The sequence below is a fragment of the Cottoperca gobio genome, chromosome 23 (assembly GCF_900634415.1).
Source record: "Cottoperca gobio chromosome 23, fCotGob3.1, whole genome shotgun sequence".
Lineage (NCBI taxonomy): Eukaryota > Metazoa > Chordata > Actinopteri > Perciformes > Bovichtidae > Cottoperca > Cottoperca gobio.
This window is the reverse complement of record NC_041377.1, coordinates 1468047-1494351: the sequence shown is the minus strand read 5'-3', so window position 1 is coordinate 1494351 and position 26305 is coordinate 1468047. Positions and strand designations below refer to the sequence as shown.

Here is a 26305-nt window from a genome sequence, read left to right as displayed (position 1 = left end):
GAACAACAGGTGTTTTTCTTCGGAGCCAAACACCAACGTGTTTATTTGTATAAAGTACCGACTCTGGTCCTGAACGGGACTTTGTGTTGAACACGTTCCTCCGCGCTCACCTAACTGACACAAGATAGAAAAGAAGAAGAAAAGAAACTCACCACGGACTGTTTGTTTAGTGCTTCAAGTGGCACGCGTCCGGCGCGCGCAACGCACTGGCACCGGGGCAGGAGCCCAAGGTGAATCCACGCGACAGGGGGGCGTGGCCAGCCCCACATCCAAACGTATTGAAAAGCAGTGGCGTCTTTCCTCGAGTAGTCAGAGTAGCTTTGAGTAGCGCGCGAGGCAGCAGCCCAGCGGACTGCCCACATTGAAACAAGTGCGCGTCAAACGACCCCAACACGTGAACGGCACGAGCGGGACGCACCGCCCAGAGACTTGGTGATTCTTTAAAAGTTTGTATTTATGTTTATACTGGAAATGGACTTCACAGCCAAGATGGAAATTAGCATGAGCCAGCAGCAGATGATGCCGCCAGCTTGTTTCTTTTCCTCCGCGGCGGCGCAGAGCATGCAGCTGAGCCCCAGCGGCAGCGGCAGCAGCCAGGGCAGCGGGAAGTCGGGGTCCAAGCAGCCCAAGAGGCAGCGCTCCACCTCCCCGGAGCTGCTGCGGTGCAAGCGGAGACTGAATTTCGCGGGTTTCGGCTACAGTCTTCCGCCGCAGCAGCCGCACGCAGTGGCGCGGAGGAACGAGAGGGAGCGCAACCGGGTGAAGCTGGTCAACAACGGCTTCGCCACCCTGCGCGAGCACGTCCCCAACGGAGCCGCCAACAAGAAGATGAGCAAAGTGGAGACGCTGCGCTCAGCCGTGGAGTACATCCGGGCCCTGCAGCAGCTGCTGGACGAACACGACGCGGTGAGCGCGGCGTTTCAGTCCGGCGTGCTGTCACCCACCATGTCGCAGGGATACACCGCTGACATGAACTCCATGGCAGGTTCACCGGTGTCCTCATACTCATCCGACGAGGGCTCCTACGACCCCCTCAGTCCAGAAGAGCAGGAACTGCTAGACTTCACCAACTGGTTCTGAGCATCTATATAAGGTAAGACTAGAGGATATCAGACTTAATGTCAGACACTACTATAGATGCTTCATGGTAATCACCCTGAACAGTGGCTAAACCGTTTCTTCTTCTTCCCACAGATATATGGATCAACTCACTTTACTGTTGAAGTGCGCCTGGGATGGTCCCGGAGGAGGCTGGCTGTCCTCATGAACAAGACGCACCGTTAACGCGTGTTGGTCCCGGGGCCTTAACGGCCGGTCCTCCCGGACTGACACAAAGACAGACACGGCCTTAAAGTCATAAACACTTTGGGGGAAATCAGGCCGGAGATCAGCACCAAAGGAATAAAAGGAACACGGGTCTCCTGGCAGCATGGGAATCCAAGCTTCTGTGCCCATGATAAACAAAAACAACAAACCTTAAAGTGAATTCATTGCTCTTCAGCAGCACATTAAAACACTATTTAATACGCCGCTCTTCATCTATGCTAAATCCAATCCCAGAACTCCCAACCCTTCGGTAAACCTTGCAGACGTTTTAATTCAGAAAATGCTTCCGAGTCGAGGATTTATTCTATAAAATTCTATATCAAACGCTTTTTTTGAAATATATTAAGATATTTTTGTATGTAAGAGATTTATAGATGTTTTGTACACATCCTTTTGTATATATTTTGTCTATATATTGCTTCTATACCTCCTGCCTATGTAGACGTGTAGTCTATTATTCTCTGGCTCTTCTGTTCACGAGGTTTCCAGAAGGAGTTTGATACTCCGACGTTTTATTCCTAGCACCAACGTGTCTTATTTAATAGCAACACCATGTTATTGCATTATGTCATGAAGTTCACAATGATCAAAACTTATGCAGCTATTGTCCAAACAGAGCGCGATGGTCATGCATTGTCTCGTTATACTGCCAGCTCTATATCGTCTTCACATAAACACATGTTGAAAGTCTTATAACCATATTTTCTACACTCAAGTCCAAGAATAAAATGATTTGCTACTGAATTTTCTTCTATGTCTCATTATTTTGGGGTGTTTTCAAAGGAATGAGGGGACTTTTGGTTTCATCTTCCCACATGTTAGTAGGTTATTGGAGAAGGAATGATGGAGCTGCACTATGATACAGCAGTAAAGGACTTTTACGCACATACTACGCACTTTATATTTTCTTTTTAGTCGGTCAAACTTCACAACATAGTGGCTCCTTACATCCTTTTAGTCACAATGTCCAAATCTGCCGCTTCGTTTTTGTAATATTGAAGCATCTACAACAGAATCGATCTGGTGTTACAGGTGTGAACACTTTAAAACGTTTATTTCAAAGCAAGTTAATAAAACCTACAAATCAGCAGCTGTAAGATGCATACATATTCTTCCTAAGAAAGAGATTTTAAAGTGTCCTCATAGTTTGGACTGTAGATCACGAGGAGTCAAATGATGGTTCTCACAAACCGGCTGAAACTTAGACAAAGCACCAAAGTTGTAACCTTCGGATTTTCATCCAAACTTCCCAATCAAGTGAAACTTTGAGACAAACAAATATTAATTTTGAATGAATGGGATTTCTTTTGCCGGCGTCTTTCATATCTGCAGACAGAGGGAGTGTCCGTGGCATGATCACCATTACAGTTTGGAGGTAGAGCTCGTGTTTCTGCAAAAGTGAGTTTGACAGGTAGAGCGGAGGCTGCAGCCGGACGCGTGTCTGCTTTAATGAGTGAATGGGGTTTGTGTGGTGGTCGAGTGGAGACACAGCTGAACTGGCTGATGGCGTGTGCCTCCTGACAGCAGCATGCCGCTGGCTGAACACACAGCAGCCACCACCTGGAAGGAGGGAAAGCCCCAGTGTGTGTGTGTGTGTGTGTGTGTGTGTGTCTGCAGATACTCTGCTCTGCTTTTTAAAGCTCGTTTTTAACCCGCAATGATAATAAACTCGGAGAAATCATGTGAAATAATAAAGATCCTCTCAGATTTAACTAAATAATTAAATGTTTGATCCACTGCAAAACCGCGTGGTGTGTGTAGGGTCGTTTCAAAAGGAGGGTTCACGGACCACCAGGGGGCCAGAAGAGGAGGGAAAAAGATCAGGGCTGCAAGAACAAGGAACACGTATTTACAAGAGTAAACAATAATTACTATTTAATTAAATTAAAATGTGTTATTGTGTGAATTTATCTTAAACTTATATGTATGTTTTATTTAAATAAACAAGTAAATGATGAAAGATCATGATTTGACAAATGAGTTCAACAAACACTTGAGAGTATTTGACTGAAGCGAATGCGTACATGAGATTAACTGTTTCTAAAATATTACAAAGTAGATATGTTGATATATGCAGAAGAAGAAAATAGTGTAAACATTTGTATTTCTTTATATTACATCAGAACTAATGTCACCACATTGGTTAACAAAGAGTCTTCCAACATTTCCACCTGTGCTGTTGCAGATTCAGTCATTTAAAAAGAGAAATAAAATCTTTTAGTGACAGATTGTAATCGACACAAAGTGCCTGTAAAGTAAAAGAGTAAAATAACAACAAGGGAGGACACTGAAGACACATGAGAGTAACTCTTTATTGGACATAAAAAGAACGTTTTACAAACTCTTGTTCATCTTAAGAGTATTTTTAAACACAGCGTTGTCAGTCGGAGGGTTTTAAATGATGACATATGCTGCGTACATTACGTCCCCGATCTAACAATCCTGCTTTGCCTGTCAGACTGCATTATGTTTTCCTCTGCTGCGGTCTGTCATGCGTGTATGAACCGCAGGAGAGCACGGCCATATCTAATTGGCAAAGCCGAGGCAAAACAATGGCTCAAACTATATTAGTTGAATATCTTATTGAATATCATTCATCAGCGCTGATTAAGTTGGATAGAAGAGGACAACAGTCCGAGCGCCTCACATGTTGTTTTTTACTCCAGAACAATAAGCAGTTGTTGCTTCAGAAACAGGAACACGCAGCGAGTTGGAGAACTTAGACTGCACTTCACATGAAACTTCACATTAATAACACTTATAATCCTAATAATGCTCAAACTATCAAGGACTCAGGAGAAGTCATGAGTGAAAGAAGGTTATTTTTATGTCTCTAGCGAGAGCACAAAGTGTCCTCTGGATGTTTATACATCAGAGAGACACAAACACACGTCATAGAGCTGCCTGTGGACCTTTCTTTTATCTGCTTCTTTGTGCAGGAAGTCATTATTTGTTAAGACCCATTTGGTTTAATACTTGGGTGGTAGGAAGAAAACTAAAGTGACCGCTCGTTAAAGCCAGCGTTTGTCCAACGGTAGCTTGGCAACAGTTACTCGACATCAGGCTCAAAACCAGAGAAGAAGAGTTTCTGTCTGCTAATGTTAGAATGTCCTGCTAACTAGCTTGCCTAGCGATAGTTAAAGTCTATTCTGTGGTTCTTTTCCCCAAGTCGGAGATAGAGTCAGAACATTTCCAACTTTGAGATGATTGAACTTTCTACAACATCTCACCATTTTAAATGCTGGTGTCACAGAGCCTTCAAGAGCTCAGAGGTTGCTGGAGTCATCCAGAGGGTTGGCGATGACCGACTTGTGAATGAGCATGAAGAGCGGCAGGTAGGCCAGGAAGTCCAGCAGGTCCAGGGGGGGGATGTGCTGCAGCTCCAGCCTGATGGCCGCCTCCTGCTCCAGATGGATCCCCCCGGCCTTCAGCTCCAGGAGCAAATGCTCTGCGCTGATGAAGCCCTGCTGAGCTCCAGCGTCGCCGTGCTGCTCCTCCAGGAGGAACAGGAACAGTTGCTACATAACAATAATAATATTTAACATAAGTTGAAGAAAACAAGGGACACTGGCTTCACTCTAAGCACAGCAGTGTGTGTGTGTGTGTGTGTGTGTGTGTGTGTGTTATTGTGTGTGATTCTCAGGGCAGCCTCAGATTACCTCAACCTGTTTCTGGTCTTGTTTGAGTGCACCTGTTTGCACTGTTAACGCAGTCAAGGTGATAATTGTTGGGGGAGGGGGAATAATCCTTCTGGCATTTCTCCCATTCTCATGTTCCTCCTGCCTTTCAGTTGCTCAGTACTTCCTTGTATGAATGAGGGCTGGGCCAGCCTGTGAGCAGCCAGCTGGTAGGCCAGTCCCGGTCCATCTGAGATGAGCCGTGTGTCTCAGGCTGATTACAGGGCTGGGCGGAGTGGACGGCATGTTCACTGCTGGGCACTTTAATGAGATTAGTGCCTTGCTAATCTATGAAAAGGGAAAAGCACCCCTTCTCTTTCTCTCTCTGGCTTGCTTCCCTCATTTCTATGCATGAGGGCTGAGTGTCTTTCATTGAAGAAAAAAGCTAGCTTTACAAAGCAAGCTTTGGAATTGCTCTTCAAAGTGTTTACCAGTATTTATTTCATTATAATTATACCCGCGGAGCCATGAAAGAGAGGCGAAGACGCTGTTTGTGCGTGAATGTGACTCATGTGAGAGTTAATCTGATGTTGCGCAGAGGTAATCAAGTGCACCTTGTGAAGACAAATTCAAGGGTGCAAACATGTGGTGGGAGTTCTTCGCAGAACACAGAATTTGGGAAATGTAAGCCAAACCTTTACATTACCTTCACTTTGAAGAGCCTCACTTCTAACGAGCGGAAGTCCATGTCGGTGATTTGTGATCGCATGAACTCGCTGGGAGAAAAGAGGAAAAGAGGATCAACTGGTGAAAGATGCTTCTGCATGTGGAAAGAAGTGCGACACCGATTTAGTATTCCATTTTCATAAAGTTGGGGGCAAGAGAACCCCGATGACATAATCAGGGTCATCTCTCAGACCTTGGAACGCTCCTCCAGAGCCACAGAAGACATTTTAAAGTGTAAAATGAGTGAAGTGCACCTTTAACAAGCCAACAGGGTTCTTGTGATGATGTGATACAATGATTTAAAGGTTCAATGAATAAGATAAACCAGCATATAAACATTAAAACAATGAACTAACATTATCAACAGGGTGTGAAGAGGTCACAGTGTTGACGTTATCTACTGAAGTTAGCATGCTAACAGCTAGCAGCGCTGCGTCCAGTGTGTAATACCACGTGTTCCTCTAGAGGCGATAGTGAGTCACTGCAGCTGCAGTCTGCCTCAGACCAGAGAGAAGAAGAAGAACAGCTGCTGACTCTCGTGAACATCACAGGAGTAAATGCAACACACAATATAAAGATTAGAATAAACTAAAGTAAAATATAAAACATTAGAGAGTGTACGGATCTGAAGAGGTGAAACTCTTCGCCCTATTTCTTTGCAGCAGGTGGGTCGGCCATTACACACTGAGCCTCTAATTCATCTTCATATCCAAAACTAAAGTGTTGGTAAATACTTTGGCCGCCACTGCAGACAAACTCAGGACAATCTGTTGGCGGCGGCGGGTGTTTTTTGGCGGCCTCCGTCCCGTGCAATGTTGTGTTTGCGGGGAGATGTGATGGTAAAGTGTTCTGAGCCCATTGTGGTTGCTCACAGTGGCCTGGCTGCCAAACAATACGCGGGCACACGTGGACATCGCGCCACAGCAACGGATAAAACTGCTCTGGTTTTGGGGATAGTGGGTGTGGTGGGGGTGCTGGAGCTGAGTTCGTGTGGAGGTTCATTTAGGGCGGGGAATAAGCGACCGGGACACACTCTGGTACAATGTGACCACTGGCAGACCAACTAAATCTAGGTCCATTGGGATAATTAGAGGGAGACACGAGCGATTGTGTTGGGACAGACCTCTCCTGTCCAGCGTGTGGCACAGCGACGGTCGTCCCTGCTCTAACGAGCGCCCGGTGTTAATGAGCCCCTCCTCCGCCGTACGCTCAATGGCCTGCTAGAGCGAAGAATGGCCAAGCACTAGGCCAACGAGTGCAATGCACGCCTGACTGCTCCCTGCGCCGTGATTGGCCCTTGTCCTCCAACCCCGGTGCAGGCGGGGGCTTGATGGGGATGAAGCGAGACAGGGCAGCTAATGATCATTAATTGCACTTGGTTTGCAGTAAAAGAGTCCAAATGCTGGTGCGCGAGGGACACTGGCGTGATAATGGCCTGCGTAAACGAGGGGGTGGGGGACCGCTGATGGACTGCGGGGAAGATAATAGCAGCCAAACCCATTTTCTTTTGTCGGCCCTCCTCCGGCACCCCGCTGCGGACAACACAGAAGACTTCTCGCTTACGTAACGCCCAACATTTTGGCGGTCTCCTCATTGGGGAGCGGTGTACAGTCCGGCGGGGGGTGAAGGGATGCAAACATATTCTGACCTAGTTTGACTTGACAGAATTGAGAGTTGTTTTGGGAGATGTTTGAGCGGGCTGCAGCGCTCACTGGGAACTCGTGTTGTTGGTGTGGCGGGGAGCTGCTCTACATTCTGCTCTGTCATGTTTACATTCAGTGGCGGACAGTAATCAAGTACATTTACTCAAGTGATGCACTTTTGTACAATGTTAAGGTACTTGTACTGAAGTATTTACACTATATTGCACTTTATTTTACTCCCCTACATTTATTTAATAACTTTGAAGATTCAGATTCCTAATCAACAAGTATGTATTATTATTATTTTATTATTTATAACCTTTATTTTACCAGGATATGTCTCATTGAGATTAAAAATCTCTTTTTCAAGAGAGATTATAAATTAAGATAAAACTTTATTGATCTTTGTTAAATTCACAAGCAAAATATAAAGTAAAAAAAAGTGATGAACACATGAATAATTCTAATCCCGTAATAAAATATATTTTATTGTGAAATGTGCGAAAGGACTTTAAGTACATTGTGATGCAAATACTTTTACTTGAATTCAGAACTTTTCTACTTCATCTTAAATAAAGTTCTGAGTGTTTCGTCCACCATTAGCGCTCCTTCGCTCTCCGACTCCAGTGAATTTCCCGGAGCGAGGACACTTACAGTAACTCTCAGTGCCGGCGTGCTCACAAAGCCTCAAGCAAACGAGCGATGAGACAATAACACCGACTGCGACGGCTCCACTGATGCCGTTTGGGAATCCTGCATGGCAATGTGCTTCTTGGCAGATCATGTGACTTGCCCTGAGGGAATGTGGCGCTGTGTGAGGTGGACTTGTTGGGGAGCACAATGCTACACAGCGACAGATGGGCTGAGTCAAGGGCCAAAACAGCACGGCTCAGAGGGTGAGAGGTAGGCTTAGAGACATGAGAGGGGACAGTTAAAGTTGAAAAGAAAAAGAGAAGAGCGACGGGGGGGGGGGGGGGGCAATTAGTGCGATGCAAAATCGGAAGACGACATAGAAATATATAGAAAAATGCAGGAAGCACCTCCTCCTCAAAGCCTGATCAGAACGGCTGATTGTGTAACGACTGTTGCAGCTCATTTCTAAAACAGGATTACAGACAACAGGATTAACTGAAACAGGTAAGAGGATCAATTTAGTTCAGTCGGGACGAGATGACAGAAGGATGCTACTGTTCTCCCCGTTTAGGAGCTGGCATTATGGACGCTGATCTTCTCTCTTCTTATTATTTAAATTGCAAAAAGGAGTTTTGTGAAAAGAGGTTTAATATGGTCATTCATTATCATTACTATAATTGCCTCCATACAAAGCAGACACCCTGGTCTCTCTGTGCCAGTCTCCAGGCCTCCTCTAATACACAACACAAAGGGCTGGCCGTAAATCAGAGGACCCATGACCCTGACCCTGTCCTCGCTGAGAGGGAGCTCTCACTCCGGGGCGAGGGCTTTGGGAGCAGGCTTTGACCCTCCGAGACCTCCTGAGTAGGCTTGGCTCCACACACTCCTGTCTGTAGGAAGCTACACACACCCCGGGGGCAAAAAAAAAAAAAGAAGAAGCGATGTGTGTGGGAATCTGCGGCATATGGGACATAATGTAGAGACACGACGACGCTGAGGACGACTTCAATTCAGAGTGATGTTTTCTGTCTGCACGGGGGCCAAGTGTCCCAACCGCTGTTATGATGAACCAGCAGATTATGTAGTCGATAAATCATATGTCCAGAAAATATATCAGGAGAATTGTTTTAATTCCCACGGCCAGTGTTAACACCCTCAAATGTTTGTTTTGTCCGACCGACAGTTCAAAATGATATTAAATCAGCAAATCGTCTAATTTGAGAAGCTGAACGTTCAGCATTTGTCGATTAATTTTCTGCCGACTCGTGGATTAATCATTTTAGTGCTCAGGCATCTACCATCATCACTTCCAAACTCATAACTTTGACTTCTGTCGTCATACAAAATGTTTGAAGACACTAGAAGAAGAGGATCAAAGGGAGCCCCACACACGACGACAAAATCACTGGAACAAATTTGCGTACACACTCTTATTCTTATTTATGGCAGGTCAGGCACTCCTCTCCCTGCTTCATTGAGGAGTTCAGAGTGTGTCGGCTGAAGGTCACTTACTCCATGGTGGCTATTTTCTGTGCCAGGCTCGCAATCACAGCAAAGAGCCTCAAGTCCACGAGCCCATCTGTCACTCTGAAGTCCACCATCTCCAGGATCTGAGATAAAAGCAAGACGTGAAACCTTCACGCTGAAATATCTCAACAACTATTGGACGGATTGAAATGTGATACACACACCGAGTTCAGTCGGCCGGACTTCACCGTACAAATGTTATTTCACTTTATTACAACTGAGCTGAGATCATTTATCATCACTGTGATCTTTGATAATAACACAGGGTTACTTTATGATGGTTGGTTGAGTTGGAGGCTCTGAACTGTTTTGTGTCATATTTGGGAGATTAGTGCACGTGTATATATGCATATATGCACATATATGCATATATATGCATATATGCACATATATGCATATATATGCATATATGTGCATATATGCACATATATGCATATATGTGCATATATGCACATATATATATATATATATGTGTATATATGCATATATGTATATATACATATATATGTATATATGAATATATATGTGCATATATACGTGTATATATGCACAAATATATATATACACATATATGCACATATATACACATATATATACACATATATATGTGCATATATGTATATATATATATATATATATATATATATACATATATATACATATATATATATATATATATATACATATATATGTATATATGAATATATATGTATATATATACACGTGTATATTTGTGCATATATATGTGTATATATGCACAAATATATATATACACATATATACACATATATACACATATATATGTGTATATATGTGTATATATATAGATATATATATATACACATATATGTGTATATATACACATATATATATACACATATATGTGTATATATATATATATATATATATATATATATATATATATACATATATATACATATATACATATATATATATATATACATATATACACATATATACACATATATACACATATATATGTGTATATATGTGTATATATGTGTATATATATATAGATATATATATACACATATATGTGTATATATATATATATATATATATATATATAGATATATATATACACATATATGTGTATATATATATATATATATATATATATATATATATATACATATATACACATATATACACATATATATGTGTATATATATACATATATACACATATATACACATATATACACATATATACACATATATATATGCACGTATATATGTGCATATATATGTGCACATATATGTGCATATATATATATATATATATATATATATATGCACATATATATGCACGTATATATGTGTATATATGTGCACATATATACACATATATATATGTGTATTTGCATGTTTCAGACGCAGTAAAGCAGACCCTGTAAACGTAGATCTCTTCTTCGTCAGACAGCAGCTCTGGAGGAATGATGTTTTTTAGAGCGAGTAGAACCTGAAGGCAGGAGATGTAGCCGTCACCATCACCGTCCTCCTGCAAAGAAAGACCCTCCTCATCATCATCATCATCATCATCATCAGTATTTCATTTGAAGGATTTTTAAGGGTCTTAGAAGTAAAGTATCCTGTATAGAGACATTTTCCAAAACATTTGTATCATTTTGAGCATGAAAGATAAGAAACAGATAGAAATGTGAAGGATCATGAGATGAGTTGAAAGATCTGGTGGAAACATCTTTCTGACGATTTGTGCACCAAACGATTAATGTATTAAATGAGAAAATAATGAAAATAATAGTTTCATCATCAGTCTTGAGAGAAAAGTGTCTTTGCTCTGAATAATGAGTGCAACACATGACAGTGAGTGAAAGAGAACATCCAGAATAAAAAGGCTTTAAAGGTCTTTTCACTTACTGCTTCAAAAGCTCTTTTGTACTCCGCCAGCTTCTCCTGACTGAAAATGCAATACTTTGCCAAAAAGTCGACTGCAAATAGAAGAAAAGAAGACAAAGACAAACCTTTAGAGCTTGTGGAATGCATATTAACTGGACTGCACAAGAGCAATATTTCATTTGTGTATTACATTTTCTCCCGTAGATAACAGTGAGTTCCAGCTTGAGTAACAGAATTAGGCTTCTCTGTGTGTGCAGAGTGGATTAGAGCAATATTTCTCTCCTCTGGTCGCACCAGGGTCATGGAGGGTGGACAATACAGGGCGAGTGGTTCACAGGGCGTCCAGTTGGCCAAGATGGAGGGAGGGGGGGGGGGGGGGGCAGAGTGGCACTTGGCTGCTGAGTCTTTTTGAATAAAAGACAGAAAGTGAGATGAATAGATGTCGAGACGCAGCGGCCAAGAGCTGACAATAAACCACAATATTCTGCTTAATCTGGAAGATCTTCAGGGAGATGATGACGGCGGGAATGAACACAAATATAGACTAAGTAAGAAACTGGATTAGTCCAAATGATAAAAACAATTCTGAAATGTAATCGTTTACGTCATTCTTTTATTATTAAATAAGAAAATGCACAAACTTGTTTCCAGCTTCTCAAATGTGGGAATTTGCTGCTTTTCTCCGTTTCAGGTGAAACACACTGAATATCTTCGCTGCTTCTTGAGCTCTGACGGAGAAACTTTGACGTTTCTCTCAGAACAAACAATTATTTGAGAAAGAAATGAGACAGATGAGCAGATTTAGAAAAATAATTGTTGCAAAACGTTTGATGTTCGGAGTCGTCAAAGACTTTGACCTGACTCGAAATAAAAAAACCAGCACCTGATGTCTTCAGCTCAGTGAACGTTAAAGTGTCCAGTAGAGAGACGATGATTGCACACGCTGAATATTTCAGAAGGCAAATTAGGGATGAAGAGTGACTTGGAAAACACGGGATTAGAAAATGGGGGCTTTTAAGCTGCTGCCACTTCAATTTAGGAGATGAGAATGAGTCTACTGAATAATGAATCTATTCATTGGCCTGGAGAAGAAAGAGGAGCAACAGAGTTGATATCAGACTGGACTTAAACCCCTGGACCTTTGGGGTTTCTCCGAAATAGCAGGGGGGCTGTTTGAATCTGCCATTTATCAGCTTATGCCTAATCGAAACCAGGCCTTCCCCGGCGTCGTCCTTTCACATGCAAAATGTTACATTCGCATCCAGTCAACTTGACTTGTTAAAGCTTGATTGATCAAAAAAACCTGCGGGCCGGCTTCACGCATCTGTTTGCAAATATCTGTGATGAGAAGGGGCTGCTGGGACGAGGAGCTGGAGTCACACATGCGGCCGCCGCTCAGCCGGCATGGGTGCAGATTTAAAGTCCTCTCCCTTCAGAAGACACCAACACACGTTCACACGCTGGCTGGATGGATCAGCGCACTGCTCAATTTGCTAAAGTGAAATGGCAGCTTATGTGAGAGTGAATAGATCCAGCTTCTGTTTTACAAGGAGGCAGGCGGAGGTTCACTGACCATCTGGAGTCAGTGCAGCGACACAGATATGAAATATAGATTTTAAAAAGACCTTTTGGTTGTTTACTGTATTATTCTATTCTCTACTGATCATGCAGAACCATTCAGATGTGTGTGTGTGTGTGTGTGTGTGTGTGTGTAGGTTATAGATGTACCAGTCTATCTTCCTTTTCTTTTAAAGAGCATTTACTCACATATTTCTTGTTCACTTTTAAGATTCTTGTACTTTACTTTTATTCCCATGTTGTGCATCTACACTACTACATTTCATACGTCCATATAAAACTTGTTTACTGCTGTATACACTGGCTAATATGCAGATTGAGATTCTACTTAATAAATACACACTTAGGGCGGCTTCTGCGGCCACTAAACCAGTGCAATTAAGATGTAAGGAAATCTCAAAGCACCTGCAAAAGGGTGAAATGCACCTTTAACTGCGCTGCCAAGCAAACAGTGTCCCGGAGCTCCTGTTCCTATTTTCCACGTATGTATATGAAGTGCGTACATTTGGAGCTAAACTGGCCCCTTTCTATGTAAATGAGCCTCATTGCAAAAACGGCTCAATTCACAAAGATCAGCGCTAATAGCCACTCGCCACTCGCCGTTACAATAAAACATTGTTGCCGTCTGTAGAGAGTTGGTAACTGAAGCTCAAACTCATTTATTTTGGTATGCAGTCCTGACGTCAACACAGGGGCCTGAATCGGCCTCAAGTGCATTTATACTTTGCCACTATAGCGACGGTGTCCCTCCAACCAGTGCTGGAACATAAAGAATTTAAATTAGTACAATTTTGAGGTACTTTAAATTTCAGTGTTTCCATTTCCTGTACATCAGCGTTATCAACAAACTCCCCTAAAAGAAGCAGCGTGCGAGATTACATTATAAAAAATACAAATGAAATGAAATGAGATTTCTCTGTAAAGTTTGCGTACGCTATATGACCGTCGCTCAAGAGCAAATGTTAAGGGACATTTTTATTTTTACATTTTTGCTGCTGTGTTCAGTACCAGCACTTAAAACCTGCCTGATAAACATCAGCTTATTTCAGATGTATGATATTATGTATTATTACATGTCAGCCGGTAAGTAGCAGGACATTAAAGTACAGAAACCGTGTTGCTCTGCTGCGTCTCGTCAAGCACAAAGTTGTGACATCTATTTTTTGTAAAAAGAAATCTGGAAAATGTCCAGCCCAGTACACCAGTACACCAGTACACCAGTACATCAGTACACCATTACACCAGTACACCATTACACCAGTACACCATTACACCAGTACACCAGTACACCAGTACACCAGTACACCATTACACCAGTACACCAGTACACCAGTACACCATTACACCATTACACCAGTACACCAGTACACCAGTACACCAGTACACCAGTACACCAGTACACCATTACACCAGTACACCAGTACACCATTACACCAGTACACCAGTACACCATTACACCAGTACACCATTACACCAGTACACCAGTACACCAGTACACCATTGCACCAGTACATCAGTACACCAGTACACCATTACACCAGTACACCAGTACACCATTACACCAGTACATCAGTACATCAGTACACCAGTACACCATTACACCATTACACCAGTACACCATTACACCATTACATCAGTACACCAGTACACCAGTACACCAGTACACCATTACACCATTACACCAGTACACCATTACACCATTACACCATTACACCAGTACACCAGTACACCAGTACACCATTACACCATTACACCAGTACACCAGTACACCATTACACCATTACACCATACACCAGTACACCAGTACACCATTACACCATTACACCAGTACACCATTACACCAGTACACCAGTACACCATTACACCAGTACACCATTACACCAGTACACCAGCACACCAGTACACCATTACACCAGTACACCATTACACCAGTACACCAGCACACCAGCACACCAGCACACCAGTACACCAGTACACCAGTACACCATTACACCAGTACACCAGTACACCAGTACATCAGTACACCAGTACACCAGTACACCAGTACACCAGCACACCATTACACCAGTACACCATTACACCAGTACACCAGTACACCATTACACCAGTACACCAGTACACCAGTACACCAGTACACCATTACACCAGTACACCAGTACACCAGTACACCATTACACCAGTACACCATTACACCAGTACACCAGTACACCAGCACACCATTACACCAGTACACCATTACACCAGTACACCATTACACCAGCACACCATTACACCAGTACACCAGTACACCATTACACCAGTACACCAGTACACCATTACACCATTACACCAGTACACCAGTACACCATTACACCATTACACCATTACACCAGTACACCAGTACACCATTACACCAGTACACCAGTACACCAGTACACCATTACACCAGTACACCAGTACACCATTACACCAGTACACCAGTACACCAGTACACCATTACACCATTACACCAGTACACCAGTACACCATTACACCAGTACACCAGTACACCATTACACCAGTACACCAGTACACCAGTACACCATTACACCAGTACACCAGTACACCAGTACACCATTACACCAGTACACCAGTACACCAGTACACCATTACACCAGTACACCAGTACACCAGTACACCAGTGTACACCAGTACACCAGTACACCATTACACCAGTACACCATACACCAGTACACCAGTACACAATTACACCAGTACACCATTACACTAGTACACCAGTACACCATTACACCAGTACACCAGTACACCAGTACACCATTACACCATTACACCAGTACACCAGTACACCAGTACACCAGTACACAATTACACCAGTACACCATTACACTAGTACACCAGTACACCATTACACCAGTACACCAGTACACCAGTACACCATTACACCAGTACACCAGTACACCAGTACACCAGTACACCAGTACACCATTACACCAGTACACCAGTACACCAGTACACCATTACACCAGTACACCAGTACACCAGTACACCATTACACAGTACACCAGTACACCCCTTAGTCGCAAAATAGAGGTGGAAAATAAATGTATTAACATTTTATATTAAAGAGTAAAAACTGAATGAAGCAGAGTTTAAGGAAGTTCAAACTCAACATCAGTCCTGACCCCACACACACACACACACACACACACACACACACACACACACACACACACACACACACACACACACACACACACACACACACACACACACACACACACACACACACACACACACACTGGGGGAGGTCGGGGGGTCCCTGGCTGAGGAGAGCACTCCGTCAGGGAATCAGCCGGACAAAAGGTGCAGTGGAGTGAGAGATTGAGGGAGGAAGCGAGGGCGGGTGGAGGAGCAGGACAAAGCCGAGGCAGTAAAGCCTCCTGCCTGATAGCCTTATCTGATTCCACTCCAGCGCTTGATGGCTTTTTTTTCACCCTGCCTTTAAAGCGCACAGGTTGTGCCTTTGGTGTGAAGCCTAGCAGAAAATGTTAATCAAGAGAGGGACTGTGTGGAGAAAGGCGAGAGAAAGGGGAGAGTCACTCTGTTGAGGCCATAATCTGTAATGAGACTGAGGCGATTCAGTTGCAATTGAGAGAGGAAGAATGGGGCCATGATGATGATGAGCAGGGCGGTTCACTCTTTCACTGGCGTTTGTTTTTCTGTTTTGTTCCTTTTCTCTTGCAGAGTCACCGCTCGTGCACCGGTCCGCAGGCTCCTACAGCCGCGGGTCACAACTCATTTAACACACACTTGGACGTCATTTTCAATGTCCTGCAGCTGACAGATGAAACACACTGCTCGCCTCACAACTATCGCTATCATCTGTGTATGACTTACATTTTCTTTTGTGGTGCTTATTTTGGTTCTGCCTGAAGTGTGTCCGGAGTACTGATATCGAAAGCTGACATGAAACATTTAATATTCAGAGAAGAAGAAGTTTTGCTCCTTTTGTTTAATTAAAAAAACATTTTCATGCCGTGAGATTAAAGTCGTGTTCTCTGGGGGAGGGAAAGTAACATGTCGTAAGTAATCAGTGCTAATGTTAGCAAGCTAGGCCGACTAGCATCCACTTTCAGAGCGGAATACAAAGGTATTAGCACGATGAGTTATGAAAGGTTCAATGTTGCAAAGGGGCAGATGTTGGTACTTAAATAACCAGAAATATTACTTTATAGGCTAAACAGAAGTACGAGGAGCTGGAGCTGCAGCGCACACTGGAAGTTAAAGGCTCGTCTCCTAGCAACAGCTCGGATGCTGATGCCACAGACGGATCCAAAAAAGGGTACATCTCAAAAATCCATCCAAAAAAGCCATTTTTAACAAAAATATCAACTTTACATACCAATTTAGAAAGTATTTAATTCAGGCAAAATTGTTGTTTGGACACTTAAACATTATTTGAGAAGTTTGGCTTCTTTTGAATTAAAATAAAATATATATATTCCTCAAGATATCAGCAAAGTATCATCTGTGATGCAGTTACACACACACACACACACACACACACACACACACACACACACACACACACACACACACACACACACACACACACACACAGGGGTCTATTGTGTTTTTAACGAGTTCACATTAGTTGCTGTCTTTCCCGCTTAATCCCAGACTTTTGTTTCTGCTCATCATCACACTGTATAAACTGTCCCATAATTCCTTTAACAAAGGTCACATTCAGCGCTGGAGAGGACGTGACCCCCTTTTCTTTAATAGCAGGAGAATGTCAGAGTGCAACATGCCCCACATATACAGCCCTGAAATGTGTGATTAAGAGCGCGAATTTAGAGCAAATAGCATTCACACACAGATAAAGAGTCTAAACCGACTTAACTGAAGCAAGTCTATGAGAAACGGGTTTATGGGATGTTTTGGGTAATGTACCTAAACATGTGATGATGCTGTAAATCTACTGCCTGAGACAAAAGGCATACACTATGAAGTGTGGGGCTGTAAAATAAGAAGGTGAGAGGTCTAAAGCGCCTGTAAACCAGGTCAAGCGTATCATTTCACAACAGTATAGAATGAGCTATTGTTGGGCGTTTGGAGCAGGCTGCACATCAAAGGTGAAGATCGACATCTTATCTGATAAAAGAGTTACAGGAAAGGAGACCAGCAGGAGAAGTGACTGAGCAGGTCGACTGACGACCCCACATGTGCTCTGTAGTTTGCACTTCTGCTTTACAAGTAACAACGCAACGATGTAGTGGTAATGATCATCAATTTATCGAGCGGTGACATTTATTTCCCGCCTTTTCTTACACGAGTGTGATGCTGTGATGTAGTATAGTGTGTGTGCAGGTTTAACTGAGCCTGTGAAGATTAAAGGATTAAAAGGATCAGGTAGTCCTTGTTACGAACAGGAACATGATGAGTGACGCTCACACATTTATAAATTCACCTCAATCTTGATATTTCTAATATGAATGACTGAATATTTAGTGTGTGAATGTAAATAGGAAGGAAAACAAAGCAAAATCACTTCCTATTAACACTAACAGAGCAATCAACCGCAACATTACTGGAACAATTCTAATATGGCTTCTTGTGATTCGTTTACATCAGATATCTGGTTCACTAAAACACCTGTCTTACGCCTGTCTTACGCCTGTCTTACGCCTGTCTTACGCCTGTCTTACGCCTGTCTTACGCCTGTATTACGCCATGTATTACGCCTGTCTTACGCCTGCCTTACGCCTGCATTACGCCTGCATTACGCCTGCATTACGCCTGCCTTACGCCTGCCTTACGCCTGTCTTACGCCTGCATTACGCCTGCCTTACGCCTGCATTACGCCTGCCTTACGCCTGCCTTACGCCTACCTTACGCCTGTCTTACGCCTGCATTACGCCTGCCTTACGCCTGCCTTACGCCTGCCTTACGCCTGCATTACGCCTGCATTACGCCTGCAATACGCCTGTCTTACGCCTGCATTACGCCTGTCTTACGCCTGCCTTACGCCTGCCTTACGCCTGCCTTACGCCTGCCTTACGTCTGTCTTACGCCTGCATTACGCCTGCCTTACGCCTGCCTTACGCCTGCCTTACGTCTGTCTTACGCCTGCATTACGCCTGCATTACGCCATGTATTACGCCTGCCTTACGCCTGTCTTACGCCTGTCTTACGCCTGTCTTACGCCTGCATTACGCCTGCCTTACGCCTGTCTTACGCCTGCATTACGCCTGCCTTACGCCTGCCTTACGCCTGCATTACGCCTGCATTACGCCTGCCTTACGCCTGTCTTACGCCTGCATTACGCCTGCATTACTCCTGCATTACGCCATGTATTACGCCCGTCTTACGCCTGTCTTACGCCTGCCTTACGCCTGCATTACGCCTGCATTACGCCTGCCTTACGCCTGTCTTACGCCTGCATTACGCCTGCATTACTCCTGCATTACGCCATGTATTACGCCCGTCTTACGCCTGTCTTACGCCTGCCTTACGCCTGCATTACGCCTGCCTTGCGCCTGCCTTACGCCTGCCTTACGCCTGCCTTACGCCTGCCTTACGCCTGCATTACGCCTGCAATACGCCTGCATTACGCCTGCCTTAAGCCTGCATTACGCCTGTCTTACGCCTGTATTACGCCTGTATTACAACTGTATTACAACTGCCTTACGCCTGCATTACGCCTGCATTACGCCTGCCTTACGCCTGTCTTACGCCTGCATTACGCCTGCATTACTCCTGCATTACGCCATGTATTACGCCCGTCTTACGCCTGTCTTACGCCTGCCTTACGCCTGCATTACGCCTGCCTTGCGCCTGCCTTACGCCTGCCTTACGCCTGCCTTACGCCTGCCTTACGCCTGCATTACGCCTGCAATACGCCTGCATTACGCCTGCCTTAAGCCTGCATTACGCCTGTCTTACGCCTGTATTACGCCTGTATTACAACTGTATTACAACTGTATTACTATAAATACGATTTCACAAATACTGAAGACTGGTACGTCAATATTCAGAGTGCATTTGGCAGCGTGTGCTCGTGCCTCTTCAAAGGGTTCTACAATGTAAAAGAGGGTGACAGTATTTGGCAGCATTCTCCTGCAAGCGCTGTTGTTGCTCCATGAGTGTGCGAAAAGCCTGAGGAGTGTTTGTGTGTGTGTGTGTTTGTGTGTGTTGAGGGGGGGTTAGAGCTCTGGTAGAAAAACAAACAAAGACACACGTAGCGGCCTCACTCCTATCTCTGGCTGCACGCCATTGGCCTCACCACAAACCACAACTTATTACACACACACACACACACACACACACACACACACACGCCTACGCCCAATCAACTCCTTCCGCAGATCCACACTGATAGTTCCCCTAGAGTCCAAATCATCTGTTGTATTGCAATAGCAGATCTCCAGAGATAAACTCACAAAGCAAAATCATCTGCTATTATTGCCTCGCCGCTCGTTGACATTGTGCCATTAATAAGGCCATTGTGGAGCGCGCTCTCTGTTTGGACACCGTATAATAGACTCTTTGACAGATTTACTTTGCTCTCTCTCTCTCCCTCCCTCGACTCTCTCTTTCTCTCTCGCTCTTGTGAATACAGCGTGCATATTCCACTCTGCCGCTCATCAATAGGCGAGCTGTTTGTTTGCCCAGTCACTCTGGACTGATGGTAAACACATAGAGGTATTCCAGACCAAAGGCTGAGCAAACAGGGGTTACATAAAGGCACTGTACCCAAACACGCACTGGAGACATCCCCCTAGCACACATACACGCACACACACATTCACACACACCTCCCACTAATGCCTGTCACCTCCCTTCATGTCTCTTTTAAGCGACTGGTCTTTCTTGTTCATTCTGTCGGCCGTATTTTTATTTTTTGGCTCATTCACTGCCTGAAAACAACAATTAGGCCTGATCTCCGCCCACAGGTAGAAGATAGGCTGACGGTGGGTGGGGTCAACGCGAGGCTCGCTTCAAGGCCGCCAGGTGTTCCGTATCAACATTAACATTCATCAGAGACCTCAGCCCACAGAGTCCCTCACACCGCACACTCAGCTGCTAGACGCTCGCTGCTGCTCTGTGGGGAAACAAAAGACGGCACAGCTACTTGACATCAGTGTCGCCCCGTTCTCCACGCACAATCTGATCGGCCAGTGTTGTCCACCACAGTCACAGATTACGGGGCCATGAGGCAAAACAAGGGCCTTTAAAGTCGAGAAAAGGAATGTGTAAATTGGCAAACCAAAACAATGAGCTGAAAGAAGCTAAAAAGCGAAGTAAAGCTGAAGAAGCAGGTGATAATTCTTCCCCTGCGAGCCGCCCCACTAACTTAGTAAGTCATGTGATTCATTCATATGATCCAATGATGCTGAATTATCCCCCACCATGATTGATTTGTGAGAGCCTCTTCCAGCATCACTGACGGTGTGTGGAGCATTAGGTATAATGTGTAAGGATGCACATTTACATCTCAGAGATCCACCTCGAGGATCTCCAACACAAACTTACTTGTTAATCATATTTCATAGCTTTTAAAACACCAGTTTTATAGTTTTGCTCACAAAAAGTATAAGAAGTTTAAAGATTCTTATTCTGTGTACCAACTCATAGATGTAGTCAGTAGTATAGATCAGTGTGTGCAGGTTTCACACGACTCATCAGGTACTGAGAACATGATCACATCTGCTCTTTGTGCTTATGTACATATTCTCTGTTAACTCCAAACACGAGCCGCGTGGCAGCGACCGCTGACTGATGACGACCTGGAGGGTCACAGAGTTGAATGGATGGATGGTGGCAGAGGACAGGAAGTTATAGTTGTGTGTGTGTGTGTGTGTGGCTCTTCTATTATGGGAATCCTTTGGCAAGTGGAATCCTTTGGCAAGTGGTCAGCGTTGGACAAAAAAGGGACAATTATGACCAGTTCAGCCTTTTCACAGCCTAATGAGCGCCACAGTTAAAAGTGTCCGGACAAGAGGTAGCCAACACACACACACGCACCAATACAAACACCTTTGTGTGCACACAAACTATAGATGTGTGTATTTACAAGGACACACACACACACACACACACACACCAAAACAAAAGGACCCAGGTGAATATTCAGTCGTGACAGATTGTATCAGGACACACACACACACACACACACACACACACACACACACACACACACACACACACACACACACACACACACAAATGTCCATCAATCCAACTGTTTTTGGGACATTTCACTGAAAACCACAAATATCAGCCTCACGGTGGCGCTGGAGAAGAAGTCAAAGCTTCCTCTGGGGAACATGGAAATATTTTCCAAATTTCATGGCAGTCCATCCGAAGATTTTTCAGTCTGACCCGAAGTGATGGATCCATCGACAGACTCTTTGCCATCCTTACAGCCAGGCTTGCGAGCGTTATCGGAAACCCAATCCTGTAGCTCTAAAGCAAAGCTGCAGCCTGATGAAAGGAAGCAAAGACAACCACAGAAGTGACACCATTGCAAAGCCGTCACATATGTAAGACTCCACCCGGTTTTTAGATCACACGTACACAAACCCAAGTCCATACTCCTGCAACACAACAAAAGCTTTCCATTAGTAATAACCTTGCTGCAGAATAGTGCGGCCAGCTGCAGGGTTCTCCATCCTGCTTGATTACCGTCTGAACAAACCTGTCCAATCAGTCCAATCAGTCCCATTTACTCACGGGAGAACTCTGACCTGACTGACCCCTGCAGAGGGCCGGCCCCTCAGCCTTGACCTGAGGTGTGGATGCTTATTGTTGGCCCCGCCGGCCCCAGCGCTCTCACAAAGGCTCGGATGCCAGAAATTAGGCACTCGAGGGAAACTGGAGAACTCCTGGCTAAACTCCTGTTCGCAAAAAAAATCAATTCTAAAAAAAAATCAAGTGCTGTAATTGAGGGGAAATGTTTAGAGTCGAGAGGAGTGATGGTAAATGCGTCGGGTGTTTCCCCCCCCCCCCCCCCCCCCCCCCCCCTGTATGGCCTATTGTGCGAACAAGAGGCAAAGCAGAGTGTTGGCAAGCAGAGATACATTTCAGCCTTCAGACGTGGCCGAGTTTGAAAACCTCTGATTTAAACAGTGAAGTACAGAAGTTAAAAAGTAGTATGAAAGATTCAAAGAGGCCAAAATGTAGAGACTTTAAATCCTTAAAGCTTCAGCGTATAACGAGGATGAAGATTGTCAGTAAAAGATATACGATAGAAAACAATAGGTGTTGGTTTAAAGCATGAAACTATAGATAATAAACTCACATTCCTCGAAGTTGGAGTGACCTTTGTTGCCGTTTGGCTGACGAGGCGTGTCGTCCTGCAGTTTGGAAAGCATGTTCAGCACCTTTGTTTTCCTCTCCTCCATCCTTCTGTGTTTCTCTTCAGCCGTGTGCTCGAGACTCTCGGGCCTCCGTCCTCTGGCCGACGACTCCACCTGCTCCCTCCACCCTGGATAACTGGACCCGTCCTCCGTGGGGCCCCCTTCATCCGCGCTGGAACCTGGAGTGGAGAGAAACAACATGAAAAGACATCTACTCGTCATACAGTGTGATCAGCAGAAGAAGAAGAGACACATCTGTCTTCATGGTCGTCCACGTGGACGTAGCCACTTAATAAAAAGCACTAAAACACATTTCACTTCCTTTAACACACTAATTCTCATCTCATTGTTCTCCTAAATCCCTTTCAGAGCGTCACTAAAGGAGCGGACGCACTCCCTGAAACAGCCGTCCAGTTCGTCACTGACCAGGTAATTAAGAGTCCACAGTCCACAGAATACACGTGTAGGTGCAGCGGCGCAGAGACTCTTTCTTCACGCTGCCTTTTGCAAAAAACGTGAGTGTGACACGAGCGATAATTCAAATGTGATACGTCTGGAGATGGTTCCAGTCATCGGGAGGAGAACGCTTGACCAGTCGCGTTCGCTGACAGGCAGCAGATTCATGCAGCCTTCCAAACACGGCGGATTCATTCATCCCGTCAGTGAGCGTGCAGAGGTCAGCGGCACAGATCGATGGAGCCATGTCTCATTTGAGAGGCCGTCTTCCACCACGCTGCACACAATCACACGCTGGCATCGGCCTCCACGCCCGGCGCCAGTCTCAATGTCAAACAGACGTCGGGGGTGAGAAACGTATTCATCTTTAGACCGCGCAATTCATCATTTGTTCACACGCAACACAAAGCTCTAAATGCATCAGAAATACAAATTTCTGTTTTACAGTTGATCAATGAATTGTTCAATAAAATCACCGCAGACCAAAGGACGGCGTCTCGGGGAGTTTAATGCACTGCGACTCCAGGAAACACGCCGAGGTTAAATCACGATGAAGGTGAAGCAGACGGTTTGACTCTGAAGTACACTCGGCCTGGCAAAACAATCCTCACACATCAAATGTGTTGGGCCTGAGGATTAATTAAGCATAAAAGGTCAACTGAGTAATTCCAAACAGAACCTGTAAGGTGCCATCTTTAAAGCAGGCTGAAACCACGGCGAAACATATTCAGGATTTGTTTTCCTCCTTTAGAAAGCCTCCCTTCCTAACCTCCAACGTGGCCTAATCCATGAATACACAGCAGTGATTACCGCTCAGTTCAAGCTGGAAACAAGAGCCCATCTAAAACACACAGAGCAGGTTACCATACCAACCGCAGCATCTGAACACAGCAGATAGCTGGATTTGGCTGCGAGCGGCCGAGTCAAATCCCCTCGCTGATCTCGAAAAGGCCGGCGAGGACAATAAACACACACACACACACACATACACACTCCCTTCGTTGGTCTCTCTCCTACACACACACACCGCCTGCCCTTTACCATCCAGCGCACCAGGCAGAGGCAAGACGGTTGGACTTGTATCTCTTTCTTCGCATGTTTGAGAAAGGGATGAGCATCAGCGGGACAATCAGCGTGCCGAGGCTATTCACTGATGCCACCCAGAGCTTTCACTCCTCTATCTGTAAGAGAATGGCAGAATAGGAGCGGGGTGGAGTAAAAAAAAGGAAAATCCTCGCCAATTTATTATTCATGGAGAGGGGATTTTCCTTTCAGGGCTCCTTTATCGAAGCCTTTCCCAACACGTCACCCTCTCTATCAGCCCTGACAAGTGCCAATCAAAGGGCTTGAGTCCAGGTTTTTGGGGAAACGCTGGAGGATTTCAGAGACAATAGCCAATGAGTCCACAGTGATGGCGGCTTAGCGACAATGGTGACATGGCTACACTGTCAGTGTGTGGTCCTCTGGGGGGGAAACGATCCTTGCTTAGTACACGACTAATCTCTGCTTGCACCATCTCTGTCTTTCTGGAGGCTAATCTGTCCCGTAGCTTCCTCAGCTTTCTGGAACAATCCACCAGGGTCAGTTCAGATTAGTGCTCTTTGTGGCCCCCGCACATCGCTACATTCATTTGGATGCTAACATCTTTAGTAACAGCTGAATGCTAAACACTGGAGTGACCCGGGCAGCGGGGAAACAGTCATGAAACAATTATGAGGGGAAGGATTATTCTACCTATGAATTCCTGATGAGCAGAAATGGACAAAGGTCTTCACATGAGCTTCACTGGGGGCAGGAGCGTCTCATCACAGCTGATTTCTGGCTGCACTTTAACCTCACGATTGCTCAACAATTGTCGATTGATCCAGAGACAGGTGGGAAATTCATTGATTTGGAACGGGCGTCAGAAAAATTGATAATCATTCCATAAAAAAAAGATTTTTAGATGAATTGATTAAAGGGTCATTCCACCAATTTTACACATGAAGTTCAGCGTACTCGTCTCAATGTGCACCATTCACCCCGTCACCATTGCATCATGTTTTTCATGACAATATTCAGTTGCATTATGGGATATGCAGTTTTTTGGAGCTCACAGGGAGGGACAGGATATCTTGGTCTCTGCTCTTTTTTTTTTTTACCTGTATCTTGTGAATTCCCAAACTTTTAGGACGTGTAATACTAAACGGCAGGAGTACCCCCCTTCTATGGTTTGGTCTACATTACTTTGGAAAAGAGTGAAACGTGTTTGCACAAACAGTCCAAAACCTAAAGAAATATCAATGCAGCATTTTACAAAAGCTGAAAACAACACGGATATATTCCAGATCCAAACGGCATCTCAACTCTGCCAGATGCATCGAGTCATAATGGGGTCATTCCCTCCGTTACTGCTCGCACCTCCAGGGAAACCAAATCTCACCTATCCACACAAAGACATGCCACACACTGGGCATCTTTTAGAGACTGTGTGACCTCATGCGTGACCCCTCCACGCCCTGCTGATGACCCCCCCCCCCCCCTCCCCTTCCTCCTCACACAGAGTGTGACCATGCCTTTGGCCTCCAAAAGGTCAAAGC

At 44.5% G+C, this 26305-nt stretch overlaps 2 protein-coding genes across 2 annotated transcripts; one reads left to right on the top strand and one right to left on the bottom strand.

Moving 5' to 3' along the window:
- The first annotated feature begins 171 nt into the window (after nt 1–171).
- ascl1a (achaete-scute family bHLH transcription factor 1a) lies at nt 172–2057 on the top strand. The gene is made up of 2 exons (XM_029462178.1): nt 172–1093; nt 1195–2057. Exon 1 carries the CDS (start codon nt 457–459, stop codon nt 1078–1080), a length of 624 nt encoding a protein of 207 aa, XP_029318038.1. The 5' UTR covers nt 172–456; the 3' UTR covers nt 1081–1093; nt 1195–2057.
- Nucleotides 2058–3620: 1563 nt separating this feature from the next.
- LOC115028422 (uncharacterized) lies at nt 3621–24645 on the bottom strand. Its single transcript, XM_029462211.1, has 7 exons — nt 24596–24645; nt 23213–23449; nt 11374–11444; nt 10883–10993; nt 9458–9555; nt 5650–5719; nt 3621–4844 (listed from the first exon to the last, which is right to left on the bottom strand). Exons 2-7 carry the CDS (start codon nt 23313–23315, stop codon nt 4593–4595), a joined length of 705 nt encoding a protein of 234 aa, XP_029318071.1. The 5' UTR covers nt 23316–23449; nt 24596–24645; the 3' UTR covers nt 3621–4592.
- Nucleotides 24646–26305: the final 1660 nt, after the last annotated feature.